The sequence below is a fragment of the Lemur catta genome, chromosome 24 (assembly GCF_020740605.2).
Source record: "Lemur catta isolate mLemCat1 chromosome 24, mLemCat1.pri, whole genome shotgun sequence".
Taxonomy (NCBI): Eukaryota; Metazoa; Chordata; class Mammalia; order Primates; family Lemuridae; genus Lemur; species Lemur catta.
In genome coordinates, this window is record NC_059151.1 from 2,238,555 (window position 1) to 2,251,934 (window position 13,380).

The following is a 13,380-nucleotide window of genomic DNA, read 5'->3' on the forward strand; positions in this document are numbered from 1 at the left end:
AAAAAAAAAAGAATTAGCTATCTAATCAAAAAGCAGACACTACAAACTATAGAAATGAAGGAGTTTTCTATATTTCTGTACCCTAAGTATCTATTTATAAGAAATAGACCTATAAATCTTTCTTAATATTCATTTTTTTGGTTGTCAGAATCTAGTATCCTACTAACTCTGGATCTTTATTAACTTATGCGTTTATATAATTAATATTCAGTACTGACTATGAAGGCAACAGTAGAATCTTAATTGCCTATTTGTTAAATCTGCACTATATTTATGTAATTTCTAATTATTTCAGAGTAGTAATCATTACCATAAATACAAAATTTTTCAATTAATAAAACAGTGGCTTGATCCAGACACCACCAGCCTAATACTGACCTAGCACAAACTTTTAAAAGGCAAAGTTTCCAACCTATGGGGCTCTTGATGTTTAAAAAATGTCTAATCAGATGGCATGACACTTCCAGACTTCTAGAATTAAGCCTATTAACCTGATTCCCTCAGTTAGTATTATTCACCCTAATCTCAACTCTGAACCCACCATTCTTCAAACAAACATACTTACTCATCAACCTGCAAAGGAACACATGTTCAGCTTTTAATTCCAAGACTGAGGCATAGTAGATTCATATACTTATTTCAAATGAGCAGCACATATTTTAAGAATTACGAGTAAATGTCAAACAAAGTCTAACCTGGAAAATGTTCACATCCAAGGCTCTCACAGGGCCAGCATGCTTGTCATTCTGGGCAATCACAACTTCCTTGTCTCCAGCTATAATTTTAGAAGGATCATAAAGAATAATGTTTCCATTTTCACCACCTGCGATCAGAACTCCAGAGACATCTCCTTTGGAATCCATCTTATAAGGCCCCCAAATTAACTTGTGGTACCTTTAGGAAAAAACGAGTAAAATAACTCATTCTTGAAGTCAAATAAATGTAGGAAAAAAATTGAAAGTATACATTTAATTGCTTATGTTTCCATAAAAACGCTGAAATCATTGCTTTCCCTCCATTCTTGGTAACTGTGCATAACTTTGGTGAAATGGCATTTTATTATTTATAGTCATATCTGTATATTTGATTTTATAATTCCTACAGAGTAAAAACTCGTGTGTAGAGGTGAGGCAGTGTAACAAAGTACACTTCAGTGGTGTAGCAAAAGATATGGGTTTGAGAATAATTTTACTATTTAGAAATTGTGAGATTCTGGGTAAGATAATCTTCCTAAATTGCCTTTGGTTCATCAGTAAAATAGAGCTAATAAACTACTTCCCTTGAAAAATAAACTATTTGACTATAGAAGTGGTCACCAACAAGTGGTCTGTTAAATAGCAAAGGTGTTAGAGGAGTCACCTGAAATTTTCTAAGAAAAATAATGCATTCTGACAGAAAAGTGACATCTAAATTATGTCTCCTACTGGTGGAGAATAAAGGATTATAGTCTATAATCTGGATGGAAATGAAATGTGAAGGTGACATATGTATACGGTGTATGATGAGACAGATAATGGTGAGTAGAAAAACTCCTCTCGACAAAAGGTATCTGGGGTCCCCATCACAACGTGATGGCTCTGAAGAATAGGAGAGGCCCCATGAAACTCCATAAGTGGAGCTGTAGTCTCTTAGCTAGGTACAATCTCTTCAAAACCTGCTAGGATATTGCAGCAATAAAGCTTATTTTGTTACTTAAATGAAAGCATCCTTTCTCTGCATTACAATAAGGCATAAGTATTTGAAAGGGTGATCCAAATACCTACTGTATCAGAAACCATGTCAACAAAATTCTCTGTGAAATGTATTTCTAAATATAGATAAGTGCAAAGAAGAAAATAAAAATAACTTACCATTCAGAGCTAATCCTATTATTAGTACCTTAATAAAACTACTCCTTTTTCTAGTCATACCTACTTTTTATAAATAGTTGTAAAAAGGAGATAGAAAAAAGAACTCTACCATACCATGAGAAAAAAACACTAGAAATGCTATATACTAAAGCCTCTCCTTCCCAACTTACACATAACACTCAGCAATAAAAATAAAAGGCAACAGACCATAGAAACACTACTTCCGTAAAAATTCACTCATATGCTTTTTTTCACAAAATATTTCATGTCGCTGATGGTATTCCTTATAGTTTCTAAAACTGGCAAAATTATATACAAACTAAGCATCAATCATAACACATAATTAAATAATCATGTGAATTTTGGGCTGAACCTCATACCTGTGAGAAGAGGAGAAAGTGGCACACGATTTCATATCCAAGGATGGATCAGAAAGGTCTAATTCAAATATCTCAAGGGAAGCATTGGTACTAAATGTTGCATCCAATTGCTGAGCAGATGTTCCTGTACAAAATACATTTATGGTTAACTACACATGCAAAAATAAAAGGCTCAGAGAAAACCATAGAAAACAGAAATGAAACGCATGTTTTTCAATTATCTTGCTCATGAATGCTGCATTAGTGGCTGAAATCTCAGCACATATGCCATTGAGCAGATGCTTAAGCCACTATAGCAATGAGCTTCTGGCAAAGGGCTGGGAGACGATGTTTGTAAGAATGGATACTGCAGATATTTTTAAGCCCGTAGATATTTTAAAAGTGCTCTGTAAAAATGGTCCCATGATTTACTATATCTGCTTATAATCATATAGGATATAACTCTCTTTTTATATAAAAATGCTAATAGCAACATTGCTCTTCATTCATTTACATTGATATTAACTGTTTTTTACATGTCTTCCATTATGGTTAACACAGGAGGAATAACACTAAAACACAATCCCTGTGAAGTAGGGAAACTAACTTAGTATGTTAACACAGCATGATCAATGCTCTGACGTACACGGTGCTATGTGAACACAGAGGAAGGTCACTGAACTCAGCTTCTAGAAAGGAGATACTCTCCCAGGGAGAAGAGGCTTTCCAGAAAAGATACAGCTTGAACTGAATCTTAAAAGACAAGTATGAATAAGCCAGATGCAGAAGAGAAGAGGTTAAGTTACTTACTCACTGGCTTACTCATACTACCTTCTGTCTTTTGAACTCACCTGTAGCTAGGTAAATGGGGTGATTCTGGGCAGGGCTCCAGGCCTGCATGGCTGTACGATCTATTTCCTTTAACTTCATCCTGCTAAAGAGAATATTTTATATAGCAATATACTGAATACGTCACATAGAACACAGAAACTTATCTTACATAAAAATATACTGGGCAAACCAGTACATTAGTAATGGCTGAAGAGCCAATAAATCAAATTGGCTTAGGTGCCATTTATTGGAAATGCTCAATATAAGAAAGAAGATAAACTTGTTATTTTGAGCAAATATCAAGCTATTCTAGCTGTTTACAGATTATAGTCCTTCAGTTGAAAAATCAGTCTAGAAAAATACCCCACAAAAACAACACAGGGTAATAGCTGAGGAATTAACTTTGCTATACATGTGCTTCTCACACAAGGATGTATCAGGGGTAAGAGTAGCAACATAATAAACAAGGTGTATCTTCCTGGAGTAGGATTACTCAAGGTTAAGAGCAGTTTTAAAAGTTAATCTTAAATTAAAACACCTACTATAGAGACGAATATAGTACGCCCACAGATTTTAAAGATAAAGCAGAAACTTTTAGAAAACTTGTCTCTTCAAGCCACAATTCCACATATCATTTGTTTATATATTCTCTCCATCATTAAAGTTACTTTGATAGAAAAACTCAGGAGATATTGTGCTATGTATTTTTTTGAAATCTTTGTTATTTTTACACAAATATATTCACATGGCATAGTACTCCCTTGTAAGATGTACCATAATTTAATTACCTAGTCTGATAGTAATGAACAGCAGAGCTGCTTTTCTGTTATTTTTACAAACAACGCTGAAATAAATGGCCATATGCTCATGTTATTTCATTCATGGGCAGGGACAGCTATAAATTTCCAGAAGTAAAACTGCTAGGTCAAAGGACAAGTGCAATTTTAATTTTGATGAATATTACCAAGTTGCCCTCTATGGCACCTGTACCTTTTCACATTCCCAAGAGTTAATATGTGATTGCCTGCTGTCCTACAGCCTTACCACAGTGTACTGTCACACTTAGATTTTCACCAACAAAACGTGAAACGTGTTAGCTCTGTATAGTTTTACTATAAATGATGCAGAGCATCTTTTGATATGATTATTGCTCATCCATATTTCCTTTTCTGTCACCTTTTCTCTCCATTCATATCACTTGCCTATTTTTCTATTAGATTGACAGACTATCTTTTGACTTATGATATATATATTTTTTATCTTTCATAGGATTTTGGTTTTTTTAACACAAGCTTGATTTTTTTAGAGTTTTCAGTTCACAGAAAAGTTGTGCAAAAACTAGCGTTGCTACCTACCTCCCCCTAAGCCCCCCACAGCCTCTCCCACCACCACCATCTGGCACCAGAGTGGTACATTTGTCTCAATCCATGAACCAACATCAACATATTATCACTCGAAGTCCGCAGTTTACATCAGGGTTCAATACTCTTGGTGTTGTACATTCTGTGGGTTTTAACAAATATATAATGGCATGTATCCATCATTATAGTATCATACAGAGTAGTTTCCCTGTCCTAAAATCCCCTGTGCTCCACCTACCAATCCTCCCTCCCTCCCTACATACGGAGCGTATACGAATTGTTCATGGGACCTAAAAGAAGGGGTACTGTTTTCAGGGTCCAGAGTTCAATATATATTAATCAAATCCTCTTTATTGATTTAATTGTTTAGGTCTTCTATATCCTTATTTTTTGTTTACTTGATCTGTCTTGGACCAGGCAGTAAATTAAAAGTCTCCTACTGCTAACACATTTGTGCCTATTCCTCCTGGTATCTCCTGAAACCTCTGTTTTATGAAAGTTATTTTGTTACTTAATACATAGCTACTTTGTGCATATTCATAATGCTAAATATTCACCGTCAAGTAAACATTTAAGCTTTATGAAGTATCCTTCTTTGGCTCAAATAATGACTTTTGGCCTGAATTCCACCTCTTATTTGCTTTTACATGCCTACTTTTGCCCTTTTCAACTTTTGAACCACTCTGTTTTCACTAAGCTGTCCTGAACACAGCAAAAAACCAGACTTTGCTTGGTGATTCAATTTGAAAATCTTTCCAAGAAGTTAGCTAATGCCATTTAAAATGTACTGATATGAGCCTGAGCAAGAGCAAGACCCCATCTCTACAAAAAACAGAAAAATCAGCTGGGCGTGGTGGCGTGCACCTATAGTCCTAGCTACTCAGGAGGCTGAGGCAGGAGGATCGCTTGGACTCACGAGTTAGAGGTTGCAGTGAGCTATGATCACACCACTGCACTCTAGCCCAGGCAACAGAGCAAGACCCTATCTCAACATAAAAAAAGGGAAAAAAAGTACTGATATGGCAGATATGGTTGGTCTTCGTTTCACCGTATTTTGCTGTTTGGCTTAATGATTTTGGAAAAAGTCTTTTGCTGTTGTCTATTTTCTCTTTTGTGTAATTATCATTTTCCCAATAATTAGGATGATTTGCATTTTTATTCTAATATGTGTTTCTGGTTCTATCTTTATAACTATAATTCTAAAAAATTTAATTTAGTACCATTAATTCTCTATTTCTTTACACAGTAACTACTGACTCCCTACTATGAGCACCAATGAAATTAGCTTGGATAATCTCACTGCCCCTCTTGTACTACACAATTATAGTCAATAGTATTATCTTTCTCAGTGTTTACCTTTGTACTGCTAAATATACTTCTACTAACTGATATGTCAGCTTTAAATGATGTCCTTTGACTCCCAGCTATTACAGATGTAGCAATCCACAAACTTATTCTACCTCCAACTTTCTTTCCACTTCTCTTTTTATTAGTTTTATGATCAATTCTTACATTGGACATTTAACACCTACATTTTATTCTTTCTTACTTATTGCCACTTTGGTTTCAGTCTCACGTCTGTAGTTAAATACACTCAACACTTTCCAGCAGTACTCTTGCCAGTTTCCTCATTCATCTCCAGAGTTCATCCGCTAACAGTTTCCTTAAGAGGGCCTTGAGTCTTACAAGTTCAAATTGTTTATACTTGAAGATTTTACAGATGATAAAATGAAGACACAGAAAGTTATATAATTTGTACATGCTAGCAAGGAGTAGAGCCAAGACTTGATTGAACTCAGAAATTTAGCTCCAGAGTCCAAGCTCTTGTTACTTCCAACAAGTTCAGGTATTCAACTTTTATATCACAGAAGAAATATTAACGTTTAGAAGAAATAATGAATGGCAAAGCAAAGATTAAGAGGAAAAGAAATGCATTTTGAAAATCGTCTAGGTTAGGAAAAAGTAGGATTAGGAGGTTATATCACGTGGTTAAAAACATGGGCTCTGGAGTCAATCCTCAGTTTGACTACTGGCTCTGCTACTTATTAAATACGATGCCTTGGACACATTCTTCAACCTGAGCCCCAGTCTCCACATTTATAAAATGGGGATAAAAGTGACTACCTCACGGGATGTTATCTTGTCTCACTAAGTAGACCAATAATGTCTTTTTTAAATCAGGTATTACAACTTTTATCCCTTTTTGGACTCAAGATTGCTCAGCATTGTATAAGTATGCAGAAAGTTTTGTTTGATTGATTTTAAAGGCTTCTATTTAGGGGAATATGAAGAGACTAATTTAGGAGACTAATGAGCTAGAAAGACTAGTTTCAGATAAAACTTTTAACTTTTAAATTCTTAAGTCTTTAGAGGATCTTTTCCCATTTAAAAAGTAGGAGAAAGTACTGTTAGGAGAAAAAAGGTTATGAGATGCCTTCAGAATAACTTCTAAAAATGAAAAACAAAGTACTTATATTTTTTAAAAACTGAATTACAGTATCTCTAAGAGCAAAGGTAAAGGACTACCTAATTCATGAATGCTTAATGTGTAACATTTACTGAAAGAGAAAAAGACAAATTTGTAAGAACATAAATAAGATGGCTAAGTGAGAATTCAAAGGATTTATAAAAGGTTATTTCTTAGCCGTAGTACTCAATGTTCTACTAGAAGCAGTTCTACTTATTAACCTGAGTATAAGGCTTCAATGCCATCTGTTTAAAAAAAAAATCACTATACTACAATAATGGCCTACCACTGTGGTATAATATACAGTCTGAATCTAATTAATAAATAAGAGTTTATCTACCTATTACAATCTTTCTCAAAATTACTCAGAAAGCTATGGAAATACAGCTTCATTTGAATATATATTAATATGTATTTCCTTCTCTTAGAAATGACCATTCATTTAGTTGTAGTTTTCTTGAAAACATGAGCAAGAGGGTTTAGATTAAACCACATATACTTCCCAAGAAAGACTTGCTTTAAAAGCTTTGTACAATTTTAAAAAATATTGCATGTAATTAGAATTCAGACTATGCATACTTGTTTCATTGAAGATTACTTTATACAGAATATAATCATTTTGAAAACATACAAAGAAAACTTCTAGGACAGCGGCTTGTTCATATATATCATCTACAAGACAATATCTAGAGCACAATTAAAAGCACGGGGTCTGGAGCAAATACTCTCAGTTTAAATCTCAGCTTCCCCAAATCCCCCTCTGACTTTGGTCATGTAACTTTACCTATGTGTGACTTGGTCCCCTCTCAGTAAAATAAGGATAATAACAGTCATCCACACCATAGGATTGTTGTGCCAATTAAATGAGGTATTAGAATGGTTAGAACACTGCCCGGCACATAGTAAATAAATGCTCATCAATGATGGCTACTACAAAAATCACAATTTAAAATGGCTATTCCAATGAATCTTCGAGAATACATCTATTAAAGAAAATTTATACTCCAGACTAGAACTCTGATTTTTCATCCAAATTTCTCCCCACAGTAATTGTATCCGATTAAGTGGAAATCTTTTTCTTTCTGCTCATTTTCAAAACATAAATTTTGTGAAGCAATAGTAAAACCCAACACTCCTATTCTTTGAAAAATATCAGCTGTAGAATGCTACACACAGAGCTGACCCATACCTCAGAATGTTAAGTAGAAAGAGGTAATAGAATCAGAACCTCTGACTCCCAAACTAGGTATACAATCCCTAGCTGGCACTGCTTTAAATAAAAGTCCATCTTGTAGGGGCAAAATATCTCATTATGGATCAGGACAGTTGTTCTGGAGGATTTATTTTGTATTATCAACATTCTAAGTTCATCTTACTCAACCAGAACCAAACCAAAGATGAAAGCAAATGTGTACCAGTTACTGAACTAAATGGTGGCATACTAATCTGCAGTATAATAAAACTTTTTGAGCTGAAATTAATCTATCTAAATATGCATTTCTAAAAAAAATGTAATCAATGCATCAAGCAATGTAAATCAATTTAGTAATATCCCCTTACAAGAGTTTTTAACTTGGGATTTGTAAACCTCATGAAATTACGTACACATAGAAAATCCTATGTGCATTTTTCTAGGAAGATGATCCAAAGCTTTCATGAGATTCTCAAAACACAGTGAAATCCCAAAAGGCTGAGAATCATCGCTCTTTACAGTTTACATATTTCTTTCTTTTATGTTATTAATTTCAAAAAAGAACCTGCTATATAAACTTAAGCAGTGTAATTCTAAACCCATCCCAAATTTCACATTTCCCAAATAACCGTGGATTGTGTAAAAATAAAATCACAGCTACAAAAAACACTTCGAATTATCCAAAAGTTCTTAGAGTCTACAAATCTTTCCCAGGGTTCTAACTAAGGAATAATCAGAAATAAGGAGCACAGAAGAACCACTGAAAGAGGAGAGTACGTTTTAGCCAAGTCTTGAATAATCCGGGATGTACAGAAAACGCAGGATACTGTAACAAGCGCGAGCCTGTAATTACCAACTAAATACAGTTATAACTGCCGACAAAGGCAACCAAATGTCACTTCTCTATAGTTAGAAAAGATAGTTTAGGAGGAAGGATTTGTCACAGACCATCACAACATCGTAACTTCAGAAAGACTCATGTAAAATTAGTTCTTTGAGATCAAAGAAAAGTTTATAACGCCCACGAGTCCAGGCAATATTCTGATTTATTTTACAAACACCCTGTAATTTAACCACTCACTAGCAAAAACACACAGCCCTTAACGAGACTCCTTTCGAAGTACAAGGTGCGACTGGCGACCATTGTCCTTAACATAAGCCAATCCCGGTTAAGTGACAGTAGCCGTCAGTTCACACCAGCGGACCTTTCCATCTAGCAGCAGTTCAAGCATACGCCACAAAATCCTAAGCAAATTAAAGTCAACCGGAGTAATTCTGACATCTGTTTCCCGTCCTCGCCCTTGGGGACAGCACCTCTTTGTGCACCAGGGTCCGAAGGTCTCCCGACCTCAAGTCCAGTCCCAGCCCGGCTGCGACGCCCCCCGGCGGGACGCCCTGTCGGGAGCTCGGCGGCGGCGGCGGGTGCGGGTGCGGGTGCGGACGGGCGCGATCGCCGCAGGAGCCCCGAGGCCGGCGTCGTTCCGCCGGGCCCGAGATCCAGGCCGGGGCGCGCCGTCACCGGAGACCGGGCCTCAGGCTGGCGGGCGCCGGCGGGGACCGAGGCCGGAATCTCAGACTCGGCGAGCTGTCCCTCGGGGACCGGAGGCCGGCGAGGAGGGCAGGACGCCACAGGCGGACACACCCGGCGGGGACCCGCGGACACAGGTCCCAGCGTTAGCGTGGCGCCCGTCGGAGCCTCCCGGCAGTCGCCACCGCCCCTCCTCCCGGCCCAGGGCCACCTCCACGTTCCGCTCCAACGTGGCAGCCGCAGCCCCGCCCGCCGGCCTGCCGGCACTTCCGGGAGCGACGTCTCTCCCCGCCCACCCGGCGCACGGCCGGCCGGCACTTCCGGGAGCGACGTCTCTCCCCGCCCACCCGGCGCACGGCCGGCCGGCACTTCCGGGAGCGACGTCTCTCCCCGCCCACCCGGCGCACGGCCGGCCGGCACTTCCGGGAGCGACGTCTCTCCCCGCCCACCCGGCGCACGGCCGGCCGTGGCACTTCCGGGAGCGGCCGCGGACGGGGGTCTTGGCCCGCCTCGTACCCGCGCAAAATCAGGGACGTTTCTGAGGGGGACCGCTCAGGAGGCGGTGGCGGTGGCCGGGACAAGGGGTGAAGGAAAAGTCCCGCCGGGCGTCTCCGTCCGGCTGGGGAACGGCCGTGGGCCACGCGGACGCCACGTAGCGCTAGTCCCGTGAGGCTCGGCAGCCCCTGGCGACACGGCCGGCGCCGGACACACCACGTGGGAAGCCGGCTGCGGGGGCCTCACTGCGGCTTGTGACTGGCGTCTTGAAATTGCTTTCTTAGTTCTGCATTATTGCATTTTGAGCACTTCTATAAAACGAAAGGATGCGGTCACATACAAAGGCTGTTGTGGACATACGGGTCTGAGGATTCCAAAGAGGCATGGACGGGGTGAGCTGTGTCAGTTCCAGCTAGCATCGTTTCGCTTCCCGAGACACGTTCATCCTTTGTATCAGAACCATTCCTCGTTTGTCTATAGATTTGCCTTCACCAACTTCCTCTGGCTACGTATCTATTAACAGCAACAGTGTCAGCATTCCCAGTTACCTACGTCTTGGCTACATACCTATTAACAGCAACAGTGTCAGCATTCCCAGTTACCTACGTCTTGGCTACATACCTATTAACAGCAACAGTGTCAGCATTCCCAGTTACCTACGTCTTCTTTTTTTTTTTTTTTTTTTTTGAGACAGAGTCTTGCTCTGTTGCCCGGGCTAGAGTGAGTGCCATGGCGTCAGCCTAGCTCACAGCAACCTCAAACTCCTGGGCTCAAGCGATCCTACTGCCTCAGCCTCCCGAGTAGCTGGGACTACAGGCATGCGCCACCATGCCCGGCTAATTTTTTCTATATAGATTTTTAGTTGGCCAGATAATTTCTTTCTATTTTTAGTAGAGACGGGGTCTCGCTCTTGCTCAGGCTGGTCTCGAACTCCTGAGCTCAAATGACCCACCCGCCTCGGCCTCCCAGAGTGCTGGGATTACAGGCGTGAGCCACCGCGCCCGGCCAACGTCTTCTGTAACTGTAGTCCCCAACCCTGGGCCATTGCCCTGCCTCCCCCCTCGGGAAAATTGTCTTTCATGAAACTTAGTAACCAGGGCCCCACGGCAGGAGCTGACGGGCCAGCAGAAGCTTCCCCCGGCATTCAGAGCTGCTCCCCATTGCTAGCATCACCACCTGAGCTTCGCTTCCTCCCCCGCCACTCCGTGGAAAAATTGTCTTTCATGAAACCAGCCCCTGGTGCCAAAAAGGTTGGGGACGGCTGTTCTATAACATTCCATCCAAATCTTGCAAAGTTGTTTTTTGCACAGCACAGTCTCAAACTACTGTGCAAAGGACTGCCTGTAATCCTTGACATCTGGATACAAATTGCACAGTAACACCCTGCTCTGAGGTGGCAGCTTCACCAGACAGCTTAATCAATTCATGCCAACCTTAGAAATGATGAAACCAGCCTTTACGAGCAGTAAAATGTTCTTTTTCAGTCTCCTTTTAATTACCATTTTCTTTTGATGCAGCAATGAAGGTCATCACTTTGGCCTGAATGCTAGTCAAACTGATTGGGGTGTTCTGTTACAGTCTTTAATCCAAAGTAGAAGTAAACACTCCCTTTCAACCATAAGTAGCTTTCTGTTCCTACAATGTAAAAGATGTGGCTCTTGCCTGTAATCCCAGCACTTTAGGAGGTCAAGGTGGGAGGATTACTGGAGCCCCGGTGAGACTGTGTCTCTAAAAAAAGTTAACTAAAAGATATTGAAGCAACTTTTTTTATATTCATCAGACTTTTTCAATATGGTTTGTATTGCAGCTTCATATATGCCTGGGTCTCAACCTATCTTTGCTTTGCTGTCACCACTTTCAAATCTTCTAATCACATCCAATTTCACTTCCGGCCATCCCCTTAAATTTCTTTGCTGCCCTGTCATCTTTGTTGACCAAATCCCTCTTTTGCTTATCCATGTTTGCAAACTGTCACGGAAGTTTAATCTCTGGGAGAAAAGGAAGCAACACAACAATACACTTTGTGCTTTGCTATCTGTGCGTGAACTGAATAAACGGATGATCAGTGACCAATCACCAACTTTGAAAGAAGTGATGTTATGGGTCACTGATCATGATGCACATCTTTTATTTACATAATGATCTATGGACTAATGTGCTAGCAGCAAAGTTTATGCAACTATTCTCAATCAATACTGTGGTAACCAATATTCATGCGTATTAGAACCGTGCTAAGCTAAGCAAGAACTCTATCTTAAAAAAGAAACTCTTATTAGTTTGCAAAATAGTCAACTTCTAATTCAGTTTAGTTAACCAAGCATTGTCCTGATCAAATACAAAATGAAGCTTTTCTCAAAGAATGCTAGTTTCAAAACAATGAATTGCTCACTAGAGTTAGAAGAATCTTTGGAGATAAGTTAATGCAGAATTCTTCAAATTAGTGTTTGCAGACAGTCCAAAGACATTCTTTTGAGAATTCTGATCCCCTCCCCTCATTTCAATAATCCTGAGGGCTTCAAAGAGAAAAGTTCTGGACAAAATAATAATCACAAGGCACAAGGCAGTATGTGCACGCAAACTGCTCCACAGGAGCTGGCATGTCTACATTTTAGTAAAACAGGAGCATCCATTCCATGAGTTGTTTTAGTTTTGTTTTTGAATGCATTTATTTCATAAATCTTTTCATTAAGGCCTATAAACAAAGCTTGTATCAACTTTTATGTTTGTATAAATTTAAGAAACAGAAGATCAACAAAAGTCAACATAAGGAGTCACAAGAATTTTTCCCCTTTAGACAGGGTGCATATATACAAGGGAACTTCCAAGTTCATAGAAAAATGGAATTAAAAGATAAAAAAACACAAACATTATTTCTCAACATACGCTCCATCAAGTTCAAGACTCTATACCAGCCCTTTAGTCCAGAGAATTTACCATGTCAATGTAGTCTTTTCTCCATTATTAAGTGAAGAAAAATGAGTGGCCTTTAAAGACTTTCTCAAGATTAGGAAACAAAAACAAGTCAGAAAGAGTCAAATCAGGATTGTAAGATGGATGCCTAATAATTTCCCATTGAAACTTTTGCAAAATTGCCCATTTGATGAGAGGAATAAGCAGGAGCGTTGTCCTGGTGAGGGACTCTCTGATGAAGCTTTCCTGGATGTTTTTCTGCTAAAACTTTGGCTAACATTCTTAAAGCACTCTCATAATAAGCAGATGTTATTTTTTAGCCTTCCAGAAGTCAACAAGCAAAATGCCTTGAGCACCCCAAAAACTGCTGCCATGACCTTTGCTCTT

At 39.4% G+C, this 13,380-nt stretch overlaps 1 protein-coding gene across 8 annotated transcripts in view; it reads right to left on the minus strand.

Annotated features, from left to right (window-relative positions):
* SEC31A (SEC31 homolog A, COPII coat complex component) overlaps positions 1-9,487 on the minus strand; it is a 56,148-nt gene extending 46,661 nt beyond the window's left edge. For 5 of the 8 annotated variants that reach the window (XM_045536939.1, XM_045536941.1, XM_045536938.1 and 2 more), the window contains exons 1-4: positions 9,375-9,487; positions 3,061-3,140; positions 2,231-2,354; positions 696-894 (exon numbers count right to left, since the gene is read on the minus strand). In XM_045536939.1, coding sequence (XP_045392895.1) covers positions 696-894; positions 2,231-2,354; positions 3,061-3,139 — 402 coding nt within the window. In that variant the 5' untranslated portion in view covers position 3,140; positions 9,375-9,487. Of the gene's footprint in view, positions 1-695; positions 895-2,230; positions 2,355-3,060; positions 3,144-9,374 lie in introns of all 8 variants that reach the window. The other 3 variants (XM_045536943.1, XM_045536942.1, XM_045536936.1) reach the window with 2 other exon arrangements.
* Between the last annotated feature and the right edge of the window lie 3,893 nt (positions 9,488-13,380).